The sequence below is a fragment of the Gavialis gangeticus genome, unplaced genomic scaffold (genome assembly GCF_001723915.1).
Source record: "Gavialis gangeticus isolate Ggan-Ray unplaced genomic scaffold, GavGan_comp1, whole genome shotgun sequence".
NCBI lineage: Eukaryota > Metazoa > Chordata > Crocodylia > Gavialidae > Gavialis > Gavialis gangeticus.
In genome coordinates, this window is record NW_017729001.1 from 24,231,280 (window position 1) to 24,254,013 (window position 22,734).

General features: G+C 44.8%; 1 protein-coding gene across 1 annotated transcript in view; it reads left to right on the forward strand.

The window, feature by feature from the left end:
• Window positions 1-13,341: 13,341 nt before the first annotated feature.
• LOC109290239 (transmembrane protein 132D-like) overlaps window positions 13,342-22,734 on the forward strand; it is a 402,287-nt gene continuing 392,894 nt past the window's right edge. Inside the window, exons 1-2 of the mRNA XM_019506644.1 lie at window positions 13,342-13,390; window positions 14,072-14,960. Coding sequence (XP_019362189.1) covers window positions 13,342-13,390; window positions 14,072-14,960 — 938 coding nt within the window. The remainder of the gene's footprint in view (window positions 13,391-14,071; window positions 14,961-22,734) is intronic.

The following is a 22,734-nucleotide window of genomic DNA, read 5'->3' on the forward strand; positions in this document are numbered from 1 at the left end:
CTGTAAATACAGGACCTCTTTCCTCCCTGTACTTGCTATCCTTTTTGTTGAGGATATGGCCAATTGCGTCTGGCCACTGGCCTTTGAGTGCCACAATAAAGCACCGCCAGCAAACAACCCGGATGCCTTAAAAAGAAAAACAATGGCCTGACACATGGGCCGGGCTTCTCTTCCTTCCCAGCAGAGCTCAAAACCTCCCCTCGGTCTGTCACTGGGTAATAGTCACTCGCATTGGCGCATAACACTTAATCAAAGGCTGAAAAATGTGGTGCTCGTTGTTTTAAGGAAAGGTTGCTACAGGCCTGGGAGAACAGGTAATTTAATGACTCGCCCTCAGACGACTCCAGCCTCCTCCATCCTTGCCATGCTCCATCTGCAGAGATGAGCGTGAAAGCCAGGGACCTGACAAGCACCCATCTGCAGAGGGATTGCAAGTGTAGCTGATAGAGGATCCTCCCCAAAGGTTTGTCAGACGCTTGTAAAACGCAATTAAAATCTTACTGTCTGTGTTAAGTGACATCCAGTGGCAGGGGAGGTGATTTATCTCTCAGGTGTCACCAGTGCAGAATGGCACAAAGAGGTTGCCTCTCTTGCAGGGGTTTCTGAGCTAGCTTGCAACTGGCTGGGGTGCTGGCAGCCATGTGGCCACAGTGGCATGAGTTTTGGTTGTCTGATATGTACTCAGGGCTGATGGTAGGCTTGTGCATCCTACGTTGATGCCCAGCTGAGTAGTGCAACTCAGCTGCTACTGGTACCCAAGCTAGTTAATTTAAAGCTCTGCAGAGCATGTACACGTGGGCTGCAATCGGACCCTAATAGTGACAGAAGGATGCACGGTACCACAAGGTTTTGGCTGTGATGCCTTGGCAATAAGTCCAACTGGACTGAAGGGAAACGGGCACAGGTCACTCACAGCCCCTGTCCCTGTAGGGGCACAAGGGGTCGCTGATGAAACCCTGAAGTGCCCTGAAGAGGAAGGTGCTGGGCTAGGCTGACCATGGGAGACCCTGATTCAAGCTGCAGCCAAACCCCTGTGGAAGCATAAGAGCACTTCTACCTCTTCTCTTCTCTGGACATGAAGCCACCCTCTCCATCCCCTGCCCCCCTTGTTATGAGAAGGCTGTGTGCAGCAGGTCATACAGAATAAATGTTGCTTGAAGTGTAGCGCTGGGTGACTTTTTTTGGGGTGGGGGGGAGATGAAGGATAAATGGAGTTTTGGGGGAACTGAAACTGTTGATGAATTTGGGTTGAGTTGGGTAAAATGAATGGAGGTGGGGAATTGAAAGATGTCAGCATGCTTCATTTAAATATTTAAGTCGTAAATATTTACGTGTGTAATGTTATATTTAAGTAGTACCAACATGGTGTGTTTTATTGGGGCTTTTTAAAAACAGTCCTCCCAACTGTGGGCTGTGTTTAAAAATCAATCCTAAGTATAAAAGAAAGAAAGAACAGGGATTAAATAATAACAATAATAAAAAAAAAAAAAATAGTTTATTGTGGATCGAATGAAATGTTGTGGGTTGATCCAAAACGACATTTTTCTTTGTTACAGAAAGAAATCTATTCATGTTCTACCTGAACCAAAAATGTTTCCTGGCGTTTTGCTTTGACCACCTAACAGCAAAATCCATTGTCTGCCAAGTTTCAGTCTCGGATGTCTGTGCGCGCACAACTGAGCCTGAAACCTTGCAAGAACAAGCTCTTGGTGACATTCATTTCCAGTCCCAATTGCAAATGCTATGATATAGGCGGCCTTTTTCCCAGGGTTTTTGGTACTTCTGCTTTCATTGCAAGACAGACCCAGAAGAGCAAAAAAGCACTGCAACAATTCAAGGGAGCTTGTTGGAGACTGCCCAAGCCAGCTAAAAAGGTTGAATTCCAAATATTTTGATGCCAAAGATCTCACTACACTCCCAAGCAGAGATGAAATCAAACTCCAGATCCTGCTTTATCCTAGCATCTCTCAGGGCCAGGCATTATGGGACCAGTTGGAGGATTATTATTGTTAGTTCCTAGAAGCATAGAGAAATAGGGCTGGAAGGGTCATCCAGTTGTTTCTCTTGTCTTGCGGTGTGCATAGCACTGTATAGTATTTTAGAAACAAAATAACTGGACTTGATGATCTTCCGAGGTCCCTTCCAGCCCTAATGTCTATGAAATCTATGAATAGTGCCCCAGGGGTCTTGTAGTTTGGGGCGAGGTAGATTTCTTCGCTTTTTTCGGAAGCTCCCATCAATAACCTTGCACTAAAATTGAGCTATGAAAAGTACTTTTGTGATTTTCCAGGTGCTGCTATTGCACAACAGAAAGTGGATGTGCCCTGGCCAGGCTGCCGTATAGAGCTGTCACAGTCCAGTGAAGGAAGCTGTCTGAACGTCCTGGGTGGCAGCGGCAGCGTGTTTCTTGGTGTCATGTTCAGGGATATGTCGTGTGCATATGCCTGTGGTGTTCAGTAGGAGACTGAATCGCTGCCTTCCTCTTAAGATTTATCAAGCTACCGGTTTTCACGTTCAGCGACCTGTGAAGACATTGCTTCTCCCACCAGTGACAACTATTTTTTTAAACAGCGTCAGTCATGGGGAGGTTTAGAGAAGGGAAAGGAAAGAAAACCACCCTAGTATAGCATCTCTTCCCAGGTGGCCATCCACTGAAATTCTCAGCCAACCATCCACGGCATGGGTGATCATGTATAGACTAAGTTTTAACAGATTAAAAAATAAATTAAAAAGTTCCCATTTGAAGTATTGTATTTAGAAGCAGACTGCATTCTGGTATTACCGAGTGGTGGAGATAATCTCTTTATATCAAAAGGCTGAGGGGTAGATCCTCCGCTGCTATAACTTGCCATAGCCTTGTTAACTGCCACTGAACTATACTAGTGGAGTATCTGCCCTCTGAACTCAGTTTTGCTCTCAGAGACCGTGAATGTCTTTTATTTTAACACTTCTGCCTTAGAGAGCAAGACAAATGGCCTCATAGCTGGCCAGAGCTACTTGGATCATAAAAACCCATGAACTCTGTTTCCTATTGAACTTGTATGCATCATTTGGAGAGTCAAGAAATTATCCTAGGATCATATCAATAGTACACATTATGTTCTTAAAGTCAATTTATACTCTTATGGCAATGAAAAGATCATTTATGTTTGGAGATACTGCATTCAAAGTAGGTCACATTTAATCAGTGCAAAAGTGTACAGGTTCTTTAGAAACATCTTAAATAGATTTTTTTGCAACTAAACTCAACTCGGGTTCCTAGAGGTATGCCGAGATTTTTTTGATCCATCCAAGCAAAATTGGGGCTGGTTCTGAGCAATCCAAGACTGATTTTATGGCTTTTTAGGCAAAATGTGGAGTTTCACTTGGTTACGATACTAGGTGAAGCTAAACTCTTCAAACTGTGGGGCTTCTCTGCATGGGTGGGTTAGTGCACAGTAAGGCGGGGTGTGAATTTGCAGCACAAGCTATTCTGAACCATCTGCTCCTGTGGATTTGGTCTGTACCAAGTGGAAGGTAGTTTATTCCACTTAAGCAAGGTGCAATAGGATTGTATGTGGACACTTAGCTACCCAAGTGCCACTTGGACGCCTATTTGGTGGAACTTATTCTGATCCCAAGTGTCTACACAGGGCGTTAGTCCAGACTAGTGAAAGCGCTGTCAATTTACGTGCAGTTTAGTGTGCACTAGCTTCCCAAAGGTAACCAAGCTCTGAGACTGGCACTGAGTGTCTCGGTGTCAAACACAAAATCTGGACTTGTGCTGATCAAACCAGGCAATGTCTGACTTGGTCCCTGCCTTGCTGAATGTAGCACAACTCTGTGCAGCTGCCTAGTTAACGGTGATAACAGTGGTGGTGAGTTGCAATTCCCAGATTAAATCTTGTTATTTGTCTTGATGTTCGCCTTTTAATTTCACATCAGTCACCCATCACCACTTTATGAAGTGCTGAAGCAAGTAAAACAAGAGAAGCACTACATTCAGCTCTGCAGCGCTTGTCTGAGTTATTCGAGTGCCTTTGCTCCTGCAGAATTTTGTTCATAATGTCATGAATGGGCTGCACTATTTATGGTAGATGAAACACCTGACAGGAGCAGGAGTTATTTGCAGAGCATCATCAAATCCTGCCCTGGGCATTCTCCTGAAAACCGGGCAAATGGCAGTCTGCTTTGATTTCCAGTCTTCCTTGCATATGGGATCTTTCAGACTTTCTATGATCATTTAAAAAAAAAACCAAAAACCTCACTTAACCCTGGGCCATCCTCTGTCATGACTTTTCATGTAAAGTCCATAACCCTGATTTTTGCACCAGAACCTTGTACACTTTGTACAAGAACAATCAAGGTTGCAATTCAGGTTGCTGACAGAGTTCTTTTAATTTCTACCCTCTAGCTTCCTTAATAATCTCTCATGGTCAAAATCCAGATGGCACCGCAGAGCTCTGTCGAGTTGGTGGGGATTGTTTTGTTTGTGCTGATTATAACTTTCCCCAGATAAAGTGTAAAACTGTTTGAATTTTTGGCCTTTGGCTGTTTGGAAAGCTGCTGTCAGCTTCCAGCATGAGCCAATTCATATTCAGTGCACGTCCACAGCCCGCTGGTAGGGAGAAACACGACAGCGAATGGACCAGTCTGCTCTATCCAGCAGCCTGAAAGCCAGTGGACCCTGCTGCATCTCTTTTGTTTTTCTTTCTTAAATATAATCAGCCCTTTCCTCTCTGTTTTCATTGCTGCTGTTTCTTTGATTTACTGCCGAGTTGTGAAGTTTTGTCCTGTGGAAGCAGCGAGGGGTAAGGGGACAATTTTTAAGCCCTCAGCTAATTAAACATTAAAATAAGCAATTGAAAAAAATGAAGGTGAGATGCTTTGCCGGTTTACATATAAAATAATCAAGTTTGTCATTGAGTGGGAAGAGGAGGGAGGGGATGGGGACTGTTTAGAAGAAGGGAGAAATAAAAACCTGAGCACACTGAGTTTTCTCAGTTAAAGTTACCTCCTTGGTGCCTGGCTGTATTTAACGGTGCTCCATCAGGCCATTAGGAGGAGAATAAAACGAGCGTGGAATTCATAAACAGGGCACTAAATGGAGGAAAGGTCTAATGGGCTTGAATATTGGAGGAGCAGCACTACAGAGCACATCCTGTTATGGCAAGATAGTACTGAAAATACTGCGCTATCCAGTATTCCCCTTTGCCTTCACGTCTAGGAACTGGCACGACTGCAAAGTCAGTAAAAGTTGCGTAACAGGGGATTAGCTGGAAAAGGGGTGTACAGGTTTCTGCTGCTCGGTCACCACAAGGAGGGGGACAGGTGTAGACTGATGGAGGCCAGGACTGGGTGGGAGGGTGAGTATGTTATGACATAGGCTAAGTCCAGACAGTCAAAAAGCCTGAGGCTGAATAGATTAAATCTTGGCAGGTTAGTTTAAGCTGCGTAGACTGAACTGATAAGTGGGTGAACAGACATTCGCTTTTGATTCCAGAAATGCAGCCACATGCCTGCAGGGACCCAGGCCAGAAGAGGGGTGGGGGAGCTAGAGCACGCCTCTGTGCTGGAGCAGACAGCTTGGCCCAAGGCTAGTCCACCCACCCTACGAGGAGCGGGGGTTGCAGGGGAGGTGCAAAGCATCCTGGGATGCTGGGGGACTGTGAGTTAACGTTGAAACTGGAGGGGATCTGGGACAGAAGTTTAATAAACTGATTTAACCTAAATCAGTCAAATCTGATACTACATACATCCAGACTTATCTTGAACTGGCTTCAGTCATTTTGAAAGCAGCTTACATGCACTGAACTTCTGTTGTGTTATAGATCTGAACGGATTGCTGATCATTTATACTGGTTTGTGTGTAATTTCTGTCCCTAGCCAAGAAGTAAATTGCAGTTTTCCTTTATCTGCTGGTCTTGGGATCACTTCATCAAATCGCCAACAGGAGTATGCTCTTTCCCTCCCCTGTTCCAATCCTGCAACCATTGGTGGAAGTTTTGCTTATGAAGAGATAAGAGACCTTCAGGCCTTTTGCTGCTGCTGCTGGCATTTTCAGGATCACGCTGAAGTCCATAGTTCTTCACACAAGTTTTACCTCTACATTTAAATTAGCTGATGTCATAAGTTTGCATTTATTGTTTTTTTTAATAGGGCTTTCTTTGGTAGGGCCAGTGAGATTTCCACCTTTCAGGTGGGGGAAAGCTTGCAAAATGGTCAGTATTACCCCTTTCTCTCCTTTCCCACATACACCTGTTCTCAGTCCCCTTTTCTCCTGCAGTTGATACTTCCCTAGTGAAGGCAGAGCTGTAAGAACCAGATAGGTCACCAGGATTTATACATAAAAGCACTTTGACCTCTAAATCCAAAATTATAGTCCCCAGGCCATTTCCTCCCTCAAATTATGCCAAACTCTGAAGATGCCTGAAGACTATACTCTCCTAAAGTCTAACCTCCTACATTAGGGTAAGAGTAACGTTGTAGTGGTGAAGGTCCAGAAATGTATGCAAGAGGCAAGGAGTCGGGGGGCTGTTTGAAAGCCAGGAGCAGATTGAACCCCTCTCCCCGCTTTTGATAGGCCTTGATCTCCCAGTAATTAGTTTCTTTCCTTCTGCTTTGTGTCTGCTACACCTGAGATTTTCTCAGCCCCTCCCCTAGGCTGTGCTTCACTTGCTGTGCCTAGCTTCCTATAATCAGAGACCCGAGGAAGAAAGTCTTATGTTCAAAAGCTTGTCAAAACACATCCTACATAGACGCATTAGGAACTTCAGCGTCAAAAGTTCTGCTTCTGGGACAGCCTAGAAGTACCTCTATCTTTACATGGCTGAGCAGCTCAGCATGTAGCTCACACAGGCGTGCCTTTAAGATTAAATGTTTCGCTGTCTGTCAGCCGAGGTACTTGATCTGAGCAGACCTGGTGGATCGGGCTCTGCACAAGCCAGCGGGGGAGATTCTGTTGCTACGCCTGCTGTTAAATAATGACTTGCTACTTGGTGTAGGAGACCGGGGTTCAGTTCCCTTTTCTGTCTGAAGGGGTTCAAGTCCACATCTTGAACACTTTGTGGTGTGTGAAGCTGTTTAGCACTTTGCACGGGATATTTAAATACTGATTATTCCGCAGAGAGGGACCAAAGTGAAGATGACTTGCAAGGTGCTACACCTCGGGAGAAAAAACCCACATCATACTTATAGGCTTGGTAGTGCTACACTCGCTAGCACCATGACCGAGAGAGACTTGGGGGTCATGGGTGATCATAAGATGAACATGAGCCACCAATGCGATGCCACAGCCAACAAAGCAAATAAAACTCCAGCTTACATCTACCAATGCATCTCAAGCAGGACCCAAGGAGTCATCTTTCTGCTTTACTCGGCCTTGATGAAGCTGCTGCTGGAGTGCTGCATCCAGTTTTGGGCTCCACATTTTAGAAAGGATGTGGAGAAGTTTGAGAGAGTCCAAAGGATAGCCTCATGCATGATTAGAGGTCAAGAGGACAGGCCTTACAAGGAGAGGCTGAGAGGCATGGGACTCTTCAGCCTGGAGAAGTGAAGGCTCAGGAGTGACTTGGTGGCAACCTATAAGTATATAAGGGGTGTGCTTCAGGACCTGGGAGAACGTTTGTTCACCAGGTCACCCCAAGGGAAGACTGCTAGAAGACCACTTTAGACTGGACATAAGGAAAAACTTCTTTACTGTCTAAGTCTCCAGAGTCTGGAATAGACTGCTTCCAGAAGTGATGCAAGCACCTACTCTAGATACCTTTAAGAAATGCTTAGATGGGGTGATCCGGCCTTAGCTGGCTTCCTGCCCTTTGGGCAGGGGGCTGGACCTGATGATCTTGCGAGGTTCCTTCCAGCCCTGATGTCTGTGTCAGACATGGCTATGGCTGGAAGGGACCTTGCAAGATCATCAGGTCCAGCCCCCTGCCCAAGAGACAAGACGTCTGTGTCTGTGTCTCCCTGGCCCAGTAGTTACCAGGAGAACTTCAGTGGTGCGATGCCCAAGGCCTCCTGTGGAGTTAGTTCTTATTTCCTGGAAAGGCTGATTACTGGAAGGGGTAGCTGTCCTCCTTTCGCCACCCTAAGGATACGCTGCAGGTGTAGTCCAAGGTCCTCCCTTTCCCGCAGGGCAGCTGCTGAGGAAAGAGTTACTGCCCTGAAACTTCTAGTGGGGATTTTCTTGCTCAGGCCTGCATGGGCAGGTCTGGAGAGCGTGTGATCCCAGCAATCGGGCACTGACCCCAAAACTCTATTATACATATGAGAAATGGCTAATGATGAAACAAGAAGCCGGGCTGCTGATCTCCGTGGTGACAAAGGAAGCAGTGTGCACTGGGTGAAGGTGAAAGAGCACCTGGCGATGCTCTGTGCTGTGTTGAGGCAGGCTCTGTAATGCATCAGTCGCGTGCTTTTTGTTAATTATAACATGGGTTTAAGATCAAACATGGAAACATCTTTCCTACACTGATTCTTAGAGAAAATAACAGATCCTGCTTTAAAACTGCGGAGACAATTGCCAGCTTCTCCCATGCTGATTATTTCTGCTGATTAGTACTTCCTCTGTCACAAACCATGTCAGCAGCCTTCACTTCTCTGCTGAGAAGTAACAGCAAAAATGGCAGCAAGGCTCATTAAGACAGACACCAGCACCACTCACAGTTCTGGAGATATGAAAAGGCTTACTGTGATCTCTAAAATGTGTTTTGACTACACAATTCCTGGTGCATGCGTGCTTCTACAGTGGAAACAGGCCTGCATGGAAACCCTGGGTCCATGTGCACCTGGGCTGAAGCTCTGGATCTTAATTTTGCAGCTGCCCATCCTCATTTCAGCAAATGTGTAGGTTTTCTTTTCTTTCTATCAGACTGCATCATTACAACTTTCGTATTTAATAGAACTGTGCACTGAGCTGTAGCGTGCTGTATGCATAGCTGACCTGAGGCTTGATTATTCACTTGGAAAGGAGGATGGAAAAGGGAGGCATAGTCTTCCTCAACACTTTATCTTATGCACTAGGGAGTGAGCACGCTGAGGGCACAGCTTGGACCTGCTGAGTTGTTGTAAGGCTGGCTGTGATGGGAATGTGCAAATCTAAGGGCGACTCCTGCGGTAGCCCTTAAATAGCTCAGGCCAGGTAATCTGTCCTTCCCTCTGAATATTAGCTGGCATTGGTTGCATGTGAAGCACAGGAGGAACAGTAGAGCCATGCTAGGAATCAGTCTGCTCACTATTAGCATCCCTAAGTAAGTGCATAGACACCCCCACACGGTGTTTACCATTATACTGAGGTTTAGAGAAAGTAAATGAGCCCCCAGAGCACATCCGTACCTCTAACATACAAAGCCAGGTAGCAGTGTATGGAAACACTCTGCCTTTCTCTGCATGTACTGCCTCCAAACCAGATGCGGTGTGCCACCAGCAGAGCAGGTGAGTTGATTCCCAGTGCTGAGAGGCAGAGTCAATTTGCCTACGTGCAGCGCTGGGTTAGCATGCCTACGCTGTTTCCAGTTCAAGATCTGGTGCATGCGTAGTGCAGCCAGCTTCGGCACATACTGCCTGGCAGTCGGGGCATGGACAGGCCCAGGGAGTCTATGGCAGAGCCAGGCACTGAACTGAGTTTGCCCACGTCTTAGTCCACTGCCTTAATCACAAGGCCACCTTCTTCATGACCATATGAGAACACATTATGTCATGTCAAGAAGTCATCACGGCTTTAGCCTCCAGGGCCTTTGTGACCTTCCTTTCACCCATTGCAAGACGACAGCCTCCCAGCTATGATATTACTCTCATAAAGGATTTCTTTTTGTCCGAATAGGGCACTAAAGATAAATGTTCCCATTGAATTTGGTTCTTCATTCTTCATATGGGGAGGTATTTACCTGGTTGTTGCCGTTGGACGTTTGTGTTGTGCAGTCTGAGTTCTTAGGCACTAATAACTCCTTCCCTTGGGACTTGGGGATAATGAGCCTGTTTTAGCCTTTTGAAGTGGATTGCAATTGTAATTGATATTTTGGTGGCTCAGGGTAGCTAACATCAGTTTAGGCAAACTCAGTACTTGTCAAGACAATAAATATTTAGGTCAGATGTCAAACAAAGTAAGACTAATAAAGCACTTGTGGAATAAAGCTTGGGAAATTGGTTCCCTTTGAATGACATCCATGGTGACCCTTATTGCTCTTCTGAATAAGTATAAGGATCTGAGGTAGCTGCAGAAGAATATGCAATTTATTGCACAATTAGGATGTGCGTCCTTGAGTACGAAGGTCGGATGTTCAAACATGAAAGGTTGTGCTGTATTCGTGGCTGGTATTATTGTTTAACAGTGTGTGTCTTTGCTCGTTGGGACTGACAGTTCCTAGAAAGGATGGAGAGCGTATTCCTTAATATGATAGCCTGCCTCAGGTAATTGCTCGACAGCACAGTTAAGATAGATATCTGGCGGTAAGAGAAGCACGGTGTCATTGAAAATTGTTCTTTCTCTGCCCAGTGGTGTACAGAATATATCTGATAAGTTGCATTAATATAGTTCGGTGGTCAAGCAGGGTTAGCAAGTTCTTGCTACGGACCATGATTGTGATTTGCCCTGAAGTCCCGTTAAACCATTCACTTGATGGTCTTTCTCACTGCCAGGCGAGTATGGGCAAGCTTTGCACAGTGCTGAATTACACTCCTAAGAGACTACGGATAATCATTTGTACAAAGGATCCAGCCCCGGGTCTTCAAAACCATGTCAGCCCTAAGAATAGGGTTTAAGTGGATGCAAGTGGTGCACTTTAAGCAGTGCATTGGCATTGGGTTGGTTCTCGGCATGGGGATGAACTGTACTCTGGATGTTTTTTGCACCGATCTTGTGTTGTGAATGCAGCTTGAATGATATGCTCACATCTGGTGTGTGGACACTTTAAGTGAAGGTATGATTGTGGCAGAGGCAGGCTTACCCAGGCAGCAAAGATGCAGTGCCACGGACATCAGCGGTGGCTTGTGGTTTTTTTTCTGAAATGACTTTTATTTTATTAAAATTGCTTTTATTATGTTTGCAGATCCTAGAACCATGGGAACACAGGAGAATCTGCCTTGTTTTTTATAGTATATTTTTAAGCTTTTCTCTGCAGCATTGGAAGGTAGAAACTTGCCTTGTAAAGAAACAAACCCAAAGGCAAATGAAAAGACAGCTGATTTATTATTTTTAAAAATGATCTTTCTTTTTAAATTTAATCTCTTGTCTTCTTGGGGAGAGGGGGTAGAAAAAACTCAGACATGTGATTTGTGAATGTTCCCAGATGCACAGTATTGATACCCCTGGGTATCCACACACTTTGTACAGAGAGTCTGGTGCGCAAAATTGGTCACCTGGAGTCTCTGCAAGCAGGCTACAGTATGCTAGATGTCTGGGCTGACTACAGGGACATTGTTCAAGGTCCTCTGTGGTATAGTTTCTCAACCTATGGTATGTGTGCCCCTGGGGTACATGAGACACAAGCAGGGGGTACGCAGGTACCCCAACACTCTCTCGCCCTCTCTTCTCAAAACGACGAGAAAAAAATTGGTGCAATTTAAAGAACTAAATTCCCCAGTAATAATCTGGTGTTCAGCCCTCCTAGCTTTGGCCAACATCACCTCTAGCCCAGGTACATACGTGAGTTGTGCACCCTATCCACACCAGCTCAGACATCTGCCATATCATAGCCTTACATACACAGCCCTTCTTCCAACATATGGCACACATTAGTCTGTAAATATAAAATCCCCTGGAAAATTGAATGTTGGGGTACTTTATTAAACTTTTCAGAAGTTAGGGGGTACTTGCTACTTAAAAGATTGAGGAACACTGCTCTATGGAAGCTGATGCTAGACAATTTTAGGCCAGAAATAGGGCACCAAATTTTAAATGAGGATCATGTGGGGTGGGGGGGTCAGGCCTGTGATAGATTCTCTGAGACTGGTGATTTTGAAATCAAGATCCTTTTTCTGGGTGTCTTTGTGTTGATATGGTGCAGTTCAGAGAGTCATTCAGAGAAGTCCTTATGGCTCGTCTAGATGTTGTGGGTTCATAATCTCTGAATCCCCGAACCATGCTGGAAGTAGATTTCTGTGGGCCAGTATCAAAACATTTCTTGTTGTATTCTGCCGGGTGCCAAGGGGCCAAAACCCGACGAGTTTCCGTAATGAAACTGGAGCTTTTGGGCCAGTGCTCTAGAGAAGCTCTAAATTGGTGTTTTTAGCCTAGAAGAATCCAGCCTTCCATGGCAGGAAACGTGTCTACATGCATAGACAGTCTACAAAATGACCGTCCTAATGCCGGACTCCCTGGTCATCTTCTAACCTCTCAGGGGATACAGGAGGAGATGTTCGGAAAGATAGTTAAATGTGCCGGGAGTCTGCAAGGGTTTTTCTACAGCTTTAAACCAGTGCTGTCTGCAGGGGCTATATCAGTATGCTGATCTTCTCTCCATCTTTTAAAGTTTAATTATGCAGGTCTTTAAAGCAAACATAAACATAGCACAAAGGAATGCCATAAAGTCTCCTGGCAGCAAAATACACGCAAATGCTAAAAGCGCCATTAACTGAAAAGGCTTGAATCCCCCCAGTGCGTTCTGTGGGATATTTGCCACCTAGGTTTTTTGAAATTTTCTCTGAATTTGGATTGTTTTCTACTGCATGATATCATGCCACTCTTTTTTTTAAATCAAATTTTGGTGTAGTGGCAAAGGGTTTTCCATGACAATGGCTTGCATTTATCAAGTACATTATAGCAAGGGTGATCCAGATGCTTTCTAGAATGAAGGTTTTGGCTGTTTGATTAAGGCGCTACCCTGGGACTCGGGGAAATCCAGGTTCAGCTCTCTGCCCTAGCGTGGACTCTGTGGGCAAGACTTCTCAGCCATGTCCTTCTACCGCACTCCCTCCTGTTTTTTTAAATTAACTAGTAGGGGACTGCTAATAGTCTAGCCAACGTAGAACAGTGTGGGCTAATTCACCGTGCCAAACACTGGGTAATTTAGCACATGCTGGCTAGCTCCATGTTCTCTGGGCTAGACTGTTAACTGTACTAAGACAATGAGTTTAAAGTTACCTTGGTGTCTGGGGTTGCTGCTAAGAAATAGTGAATAGAGCCAGGATTAGGTCTAACAGAAGGACTGAAATAATGCATTTCAGCTTTTTGCACTAGGGTGGTTATCACCCCAGAGGAAGGTCCATTCACTGGAGAGTCAGATGCCCTGCTGGAGGGAGAGGGCTTGTGCTGTATCCACAGGCTTGGAGGTGAGCGGAGTTAGGCTACTCCTGAACATCCTTGGAAAGTCAAACCTTGGTTATTGTAATGATGGGTACTGGAAGGCAACTGCTAGCTTGATAGACATGAACAAATGGTTTCAGTCCCTGGCAATGAATGAATGCACATTTAAATGTAAGTGCATGTTTGCAACTAGAACAGGCAGTGTGGACCAGCGGATAAATCACTGGACTGTTTTCTGGCATTGTTATTAATTGCACTCATAAGTTCCTTTGGAAAACCGCTTTACCTGTGTCTGCTTTTCCTGGTCTTAAGTATGAAGTCTTGGAGGCAGCACTCCTTTCACCTTGTTTGGATACTCTGTATAATGGGGCCCTGTCTTGATCGATGCCACAAAGTGCTCTTACTAGCACTTTATTCGGCAGGGGGACTGTAAGGGTACATCTACGTGGTTGTGCAGAGATATTCAAGCTAGGCGGGGTACCAGAAGCAGTATAGCTGTGGTAGTGCAACAGCCTACCCTGGAACATTGCCTTAGTGGAGCTATGCTACTTGGGGTACCTGAGCTATCTCAATATGGCACTGAATTATACCATGTAGATGTACCCTAAGATATTTCTATCTACCCAGTTTATCAGAGCTCATGAAACATGAGGCAAGAAACCCAAAAAACACCCCTTCTCCCCCAAAGTCAGGTCCATAATTTGCCCTCTGATTTTCCAAACAGGGCAGGCTGCCATGAGAACTACATTGTCCTTGTGATTGTATGAAGGGCATGGGGAGGGGGTTTCGAGGGCTGCCAGATGCTGAATCTTTTCAACTTGGAGCTTCTAAAGTCTCCTTTTCTTTTAACAGTGACGGAGACTCGAGGGATCCTGGAGAGCATACAGAGATTTTCCTTGCTGCCGACTTATTTACCCGTGAGTTATCATATCCACAATGCAGACATTTCCTTCTTTCTTAAGGAAGCCAACCAGGATATCATGAGGAACTCTAGTTTGCAATCCCGGGTGGAGTCCTTCTTTATCTATAAATCCAAGAGGCCACCCATACTAAATGCCAGCTATGGACCTTTCTCAATTGAACAAGTAGTGCCCCAGGACCTAATGTCATCTTCAAATCCGTTTGTATCCACCAACAAATTTTCCTTTAACTGGAAACTTAAAGCCTACATTATGAACAACAAAATTTACCTGGCCAAGCCCAAAGTCCAGGTCCTCTTCTACATCGTGGGCAGGGACTGGGATGATTACAGTACCACAGAGCGGCTGCCTTGCCTGCGGGTGTTTGCCTTTCGAGAGACCCGGGAAGTCAGAGGCAGCTGCAGGCTGAAGGGCGATCTGGGACTGTGCGTGGCAGAGCTGGAACTGCTGCCGGCCTGGTTTAACCCTCCCACTGTGGTTGCCGGCCGCAAGAAAATAATGGATCACTCTGAAGGAAGCCCTGTGGAGCTGTACTACGCCATCCAGCCGGGTGATGAGAAGGGGGAGTGCGCTAAGGAGGACACGAGAAAAAGTAATGGAATCAGACCTGGGCGCAATGACATTGATGAGTCAGGACCTCCCTTGCAAAGGATTGGAAGTGTGTTCCTTTACCAGGCACGTGTTGGCCCTTCATTAAGTGAAATGAGGTTGGATAATAACATCGCCATCCAGTACATACCAAAGACTGTCAAACAAGGTGATATTCTGACTTTCCTTGTATCCATTGCTAAAAACTCAACGGAGGATCAGTTCACATTGAGGTAAGTCAAGTCTAAATTCCCTTGGTAATTTACAGGCGAAGTGGCTGTTTGTGGGATGCATAGATATATGCATATAACAGGGGACCAAAAAGGAATATGAATATATATGTGTGTGTCTGTGTATATAGGTATATGTATAGGTGTGTAGGTATGTTTGTGTATATATAGGGGGCTGTATATGTGTATAGATGTGTGTGTGTTTGTGTGTTCTTTTTTGGCCCCTCGTTTTCTGTTGATTTTTGTTGGTTCAAAAATCACTTAAAACACACACACATACACACACACACACGCGTGTCTGTGTGTGTGTGTGTATGTGTGTGTGTTTGTGTGTTCTTTTTTGGCCCCTCGTTTTCTGTTGATTTTTGTTGGTTCAAAAATCACTTAAAACACACACACATACACACACACACACACACACACACACACACACAGAGACACGTGTGTGTCTGTGTATATAGGTATATGTATAGGTGTGTAGGTATGTTTGTGTATATATAGGGGGCTGTATATGTGTATAGATGTGTGTGTGTTTGTATACATGTATGTATATTCCTTTTTGGTCCCTGTTTACTGTTGATTTCTGCTGGTTTAAAATGCAGTTTCTCAAGTATAAAGTCACTGGCTGGAGCCTTCTTACAATTTCTGCCTCCTAGAAGAAATTCAAACATTATCACTAGTTTGATTCTCTCTAGTAATACATTGTCTCCTTTCCTCTTTTACCCAGACAAATATTGAATGAACAGTAAGAAAAATAGCCTCTGCAGGGAAAGGGCAGCTGCTGCTTGAAGCTTTCTCTTTGAGCATCTTCAAGGGAGTTTAAAATAGTAGATTTGAGAGCCACTCGTGTGCCAATAAGAGCAACTGCAAATTACCATATGAGCTGGAATTTGCAGAGCGCCTCGACATGTCCTGATGTCATTACAAGCCTCCTGTAACATTACTAAGGCCTGAATTCAGAAACACTTTTAGGGACATAGTTCCTATGGAAATTAATTGGATCTTTCTGGATCCAGACCTAAATGCCTCACCCAGATGGCCTGTAAGCCCTATTATAGTGATAATGTTTTCTGCTTAAGAAGCCCCAACCCCTCCCCCTGCCATTGCCAACATAAGGAAAATCATTTTTCTTCAACCCGAACTAGGAGTTGCTGAGTTTAGAAGAAGCCAACCCTGTCATTTGCAGTGCAGCATCGTTCTGTTTTACTTCGTTGCCTCTCAGGCACTTAAATGATAGTGATGAGCTCAGTGTCAGAACATCTGCAGGAGAGCAGGAGAGCCAGGAAATGCCGGGCTGCACCGTATTGAACCGCGAGTGCTGATGACACATCAGAAGATTAACCATGAGGCTTCAGTGGTCAGTAGCTGTGCACTACATGCAATTGAGGTGGTCCCCAGTGGCTGCTCTCGTTTCAAGCTTGTCACTCTCCGTGCCAGCAGCTTACACTGGGATTGCGCTGGTGACAATGCTATGGAAGAATGGTGCAAAGGGCTAATTTCTATCTATTATCCCCTACCAAGGAGTGATGTCACTTCTCTTAGGCCTGGGGGGACAAGTCATAGTCTCAACTTGAGAGATCGGCTGTGCTTTGTGCTGTGTTTTCTTTTGGAGTATAGCGATGAGCTTCAGCTCGTAGGCTGAAGGAGGATCAGGCATGCTGCCTTCATGAGAAAAGACACTTCCCTAATAGCAAGTAGTTCGCTGGCCTCTGTAGCAAATGTCAGACAAATACAACACAGTCAGCAACTACAGCGCGCTCTACAGATGCCGGCAACAGAGCTCGGCACCTTCTTCTAAAGCACGATTCAAAGCCCCAGTGCTGTGACTTGATATGAAAGGCAATTTCTATTCCTTGCCTTTGTATTAATGCAAACCCTAACTTCTGTAGCTCATGTTATCTCAACCTCTTAGAAATTGGAATTGCAACAACAGTGCAAGGCTGCAAATGCCTTTTAATCTCTGAAAATGCTGAAACATTGGGCTTAAGCCTTGAATCACTTGTGCTGGGGTATATCAGGTGGAATTCATGGGGAAATCAGTGGGCTGATGTCGGCATGAGTAAGTGCAGAAACAGATTTGGTAGCATTCAAATCTTTCAAGTGCTGAACCCAACTGTCTTCTACTTAGACGGGTGTGATATATGGAGCGCTTTGGAGGAGAGCTGTCTGCTGCCTGATCTGTTTAATGCCAGGAAGGTGCGGGTATAGAACAAGTACTAGTCGGGCATCCTACTATTTGGGCAGACTGACTAATCTCTATGCTGTTAGCTATTGGGAATTCAAATGACCTGTCTGACAGGTAATTGTGCAGCCACGCTTTCCTAGTTATTTGTGTACTTGTGATTTTAAAAGGATATGGCTTCAGAGGCATACAGAAATTGCTACTACGCTCGAAAATTGGTTTAACAGTAAGTATTATAAACCCTTTCAGTCTAAAAGAGAACAAATGCATCCAAAAATTGTTTTTTACCTTTAGAAATAAGGGCCAAAAACCTGATATCAAAGCATGTATGGTCCAATGAATGGTGATAACTTGAAAGCAGAGCTGGCTGGAAGAGAACAGGTCCATTGTGTGACAGATTCGGAGATTTCAGTGTTTGGCTTTGTTTCAAATTGAAATGGGCCCTGGGCATTTCCAAGTTCTCTAAACAAGAAAAGTCGAAAACAATTTGTTTTTGATCAATTAAAACGTTTCAGTTTTGACTTTGACTCTTCCAGCATAGAAGATGATGCCGTGTTTTAGAGAAATGAAATGTAATCTATTTTACAAATGAAGAATTGAAAAGCTTCATTCCAAGAATATCAAATGGGGCATTTCAACATGTTTGGAAGGGTTTTGTGGGGGGAGTTTTTCTAAAAGGCACGTTTCCCAAGTGATGAAGCGTTCTGATGTCAAGATGGGCGGGTTTCTCTGCAGATTGCTCCAGCAAAATCCTTTGGCCAATTTTACTTCAGATGCCACTGTACTAGCCGAGTGGTTAGGACTGACTTTTACACTGTAAGAGGGGTTGTAGCTAGTGCTAGGTACCGCCAGAAGCCTCCCTTCCCTCCCAACTCTGCCCACCGTGTTTCCAAAATGTTTCTGTGCCTCTAACCTGCTCTTAATACTTAAGTTATCATTGTAGCATCAATGTTCTTCTTTTGCCTCTCAATGCAACAATTGCAATGCAAGCCCCTGATGGTTTGTCTGTGTCTTATGGTTAAGCCAGTAAACAGCCACTAGGTCACAGTGCTAGGAAATGGCAAATGTTGTGGTCTGTTAAATGCTTTGGGTAAAATTCACCCCTGTAATAAGAGCTAGCATTATCCCAATGGCTGAGCAGGGAGTAGTGGTCTTGCCAGCTCTCTGCACAGGGGAAAACGGCACCCTCTGTGCTTACATGTTGAAGCAGCATGATGCAGAAGTTGCTCTGCCTGTCATATATTATAATCTAGGAGAATTGAAGCAGAGGCTTTATAAGGGGGCTATGGCTTTGGGTACTCAGTGCTTATAGGACTGGATGTTTCCCATAGGACTGGGTCATTCATGTCCTGATGTAGCTTTGAGATTCCCACCTTAAATAGTTATACGGTGCAGGCCAGCTCCAGCAGGGGAGATGGGGAGGGACAATAACCTGATGTTCACAGCCCTCCCATCTGGGAGTTGGAAAAATGGCAGATAAGAGACTTGAGCTCTCTCATCCCAACTGAATGTCTGATTGCTAGGCTTTTGACTGTTTTGCCCCCTCACTTCTTTTTGTCCCCAGCTTTAGCTCAGGCACTCTCAGAATCACATTTTGCAATAAATAACTTCAAAATTCATGGGAAATTTAGGCTGTATGTTATGTGCAGCTTCCCAATATTGAGCAGGATTAGATGGTATAACAATACAGAAAGCCCAATCTCTTGGGCTGTTTAAAACTAGATTGGCTATGTACCAAAAATATTCCGAAGGGAGCAGTCCTGTATCACCTCCCAGGAGATGGATAGCCTGATTTAACAGGTCTTTTCCATCTATGATGTTTCTAAGGCTATCAGTTTTCCACACAGGGCTGCACTGGAATGAGTGCAGGTATATATAAATACCCTGCTAAGCATTCATTTTGCTGCTAGTCTAAATGCTAAGGGTTAAAAGACATTAGTGGCCTGGCAATTTTAATCTTTCTGAAACCTGCCCTGTGACTGAAGTACGGTCTCCTATAATAAAATAGGACCTGACATGTCAGTCTAGTATATCCATTATTTTGTGTAACCCTGCCTTGCACATTGCCAGTTACACAGAAGACAGCACTGATAATATGCAGCCTAGCAGGCTGTTCTGATTTCAGAAGGCACAGTGCAGCAAGCAAGTAGTCGAAGCCATCAGAGGCCATTTCTTCAGCCTAATTGTGTTTAAAATTCTCTGAAATTTATAAATGCGCTGGCTTGCAGAGGTACAAACATGGCGCGGCTTTGAGTGGGGACCTCCGGCCCTAAAAAATTGGAAATATGAAGGCATGAACAGAAATGTAAAAGATGTGTTCATTGCTCCTTAATCCTACCGTTTAGGAAGAAAGGAATAGGAAAGGCAATGGCTATATTGGTTCCCATCACTGGAAACTAACAACTGAAAAATGCAACAGTTGTTCAGCCACTCAACATAATGCGGGGGGGGAAGAATAGCAAGAGCATGACAGTGCCCCTCCCAGTCACGGATGTAGCACTGAAACACAGGAAGGTCTTTTACCTTTACTTCCTCAGTGCTTTTGTGCTACTCTGCAACTGGGAACACCGAGCCAATGGTTTAATTAGATCCTTGAACACCATCTTGCTAAAGTGACTGTCAGCTTTGAAAAATCCCTACCATTTGCTTACTAGTAGCGAGCCATGAGAATCCGGTTGGACTGATAAAAGTGAACAAACAGAAAAACGACCAATAGGAGTCGAATGTCAGACCTGGATTACATTGTTCGCCTGGATTTGTTTTTCTAAGACTCTCTTCCCCTCATTGAAAATAGAATGAGGGCAGATTAACACTTAAGGTCTGCCTTTGCATACTAATATCCGTCCTATCAATGAATGACATTTCAATCTTCATGCTCCACATTGCAGCCCCCCTCAGCGGCACCATTGGGTGTGCAGGGAGCTCCTAATGGGCATGCTTTTTTGCTTTGCTCTATCAAAAGCAGTGCAGACATTGTATTAAATGAACAATTTCTATTTGATATGATTTTAGAGAGAGATTGTGAGGGAATTAATTGGGCACAAGAATGAAGCCCTAGTCCCACTGCCCCAAGCCATTTTTTTTCCATGTGCAGCCTCTGCCAATGGACAATAACCTTGGCTAGAGACACATAAACCAGAAATATACAGCAGCATATGGCAGAGATGTGCAACCAAGCCTTCTGAGACTCAATTCTAGCCTCCGACCCAGAGGCAGTTCCCTACTGTTCTCCCTTCTTAGCACAATCCCAGATTCTTCATCGATTGCTTTTGGTCTAGTCACAGCTTTTCTCCTCAGAGGTATCCTATCCATGGCAAGTTCTTCTGCAAAAGGATACAAGCCTTTCTCCACTCTGCTAGCTATAGCAAGTGATGGGGCTGATGAAGAAGTTGCTGGCTGAAGTTCCTTGTCCTGTGTTGCATAGGTAGTCAGTAGGGGTGTGCGAAGCAGGTTCTATTCAATTTGGATTCAGATTCGACCTGAATCGGGGACAGTGATTCGATTCGTTGATTCAGATCACTGTCCCTGATTCGATTCAGCCAAATCCGAATCTGAAGATTTGATGCTGATTTGGAGAATCAGTGATTCGGACATGGGCGCAGCTTGAAATGTTTTTTCTACATACCTCGAGATATGACAATGGCTTGTGAACGCTGAGATGCTGGGGCACACGGAGGGTCCCACAGCAGTGCAGGGGGGCCCTCCATAGGCTCGGTAGCAAACCCAGAAGTGGATCAGAAGTACTTCTGGTTCACTTCCAGGTCCACCGGGAAGTGTGCCACCCCCCACCTCTGGATTGGCCACGGGGGGATCATGGGTTCCTGCCCCCCCCCAGACCCAGGAGGCACCAGTTGTGGAGCCAGAGGGCCATGGAGGGGGTGGGCCCTGCATGCTCCCTGGTGGACCTAGAAGTGGACCAGAAGTGCTTCTGGTCTGCTGCCGAGTGCATTGGGGAGCCCCCCCATGCTTCTATGGGACACTGTTAGTGCCCCAGCATTCACGAGTCACCTGCTACCTCAAGGTATGTAGAAAAAACATTTAAAGCTGTGTCTATGTCTGAATCTCTGAATCTTTCCAAATATCTCCAAATTGATTCGGAGGGTTTTGATTCGATTCAGAGAGATTAGAGTCCTATGATTCGATTTCCATTTGGAGATTCGGCCACCAAACTGGGCCGAATCTCCACCAAGTTGGGTCAGGGACCGAAGCTTCACACAGCCCTAGTAGTTAGACTAAATTGCAGTAATGGATTGAATATTTGTCAATCAGTGGCTGGGGAAAGGAATGGCGGTGGTATTTCATCTAAGCTCTGTCAGCAACCAAGTATAATTTGACTTTTCTGTCACTGCAGTGGCAGGGTACTGGCAATGCCCTCATCTTCCCTGCCTTTATCTAAGGCATGTGACATTTTGGTTTTGTGCCTGGTATGGGAGTTTCAGGGGACAACTGTGGGGAATTTTTGGAAAATGGTTACCTGCACACGTGGGAGCCAAGAAGGCATTTTTTGGCCTATGCTTTTCTTTCTGCTTAAAGAAATGGACAATGAAATAGTTCATTGTTGGTTCTTACATCGTTGTCATTATTTTCCAGAGTTCAAAAAGATTAGACCCAGCATATTGACTGCTGCACACTTCTGAGTGTCCATATCAATCTTGTAAAGTTCATAGAGGGACAAAGAATTGACTTATCCAAGCAGCCTGAATGGGAACAAAGACATACTCTAAGAGAAAGAGAAGCTTTGATCAAGCAATTTTACTCATACCTTAAGCTTAGTGTTTGAACTTGGAACCTGAGAGATGCATTAACCCCTTAAGTTACCTAGCCTTGCATATCTCCGTTTTTTTTCATGACTTTGCCATATCTATCATGCTGTTCTGTGAAGTTGAAGTCTGGTGTTAGATACATGGGTTTGAAGTAAACTCCAGGTAAACCCCTGTACCTGTATGTTGATGGCTAGAAAATGGCATTGAAAGGTTTGCTTTTGGGAACTGACTTATGGGTAAATTAGGTATGCATTAAAATAGTGGTCCAGGGCAATGGCAGGGGTTAATTGATTTCTAAAAGCCTGGTTGTTGCACAGTTTCACAGCCTTCAAGGCAGACAGGGTTAGACACACAGGCTGAGAAGCTGTAGGCATGTTCCATAACTTGAGATAAGGTGGCACCAGGTCACAGTGCCAAACTAAGAGCCCTTGGACGTTCCAGTCTAGGGGGAGGAGACCAACTTAGGAGGACACCAGGAAAGCCCAAATTAGGGTGTGTGCATGTGATGGGTTTGTGAAATAAAGGAATGTGCTGACAGGACAGAACATGGACAGTATGACAACTGCAGAGAGACCAATCAGCAATGCCCACATATCAAGAGTCATCAAGAGGAGAAAAGAATAAAAAGAGGGGATTTCAGAGCAAAAAAATTGCTTTTTCTAGAAATACTGAACAAGAAATTAGGAGCACTTTTATGAGCCATAACTAGAACCCAAGCTTAGATCCTCTAACTTTGTGGTCTTCTCATTATGACACATTTTTTTCCATTTGATAATGTTGTTCTCCTGCTCTGCTCCTCCCGGCGTGTGCACTGTTAACTTTCTATTTTCTA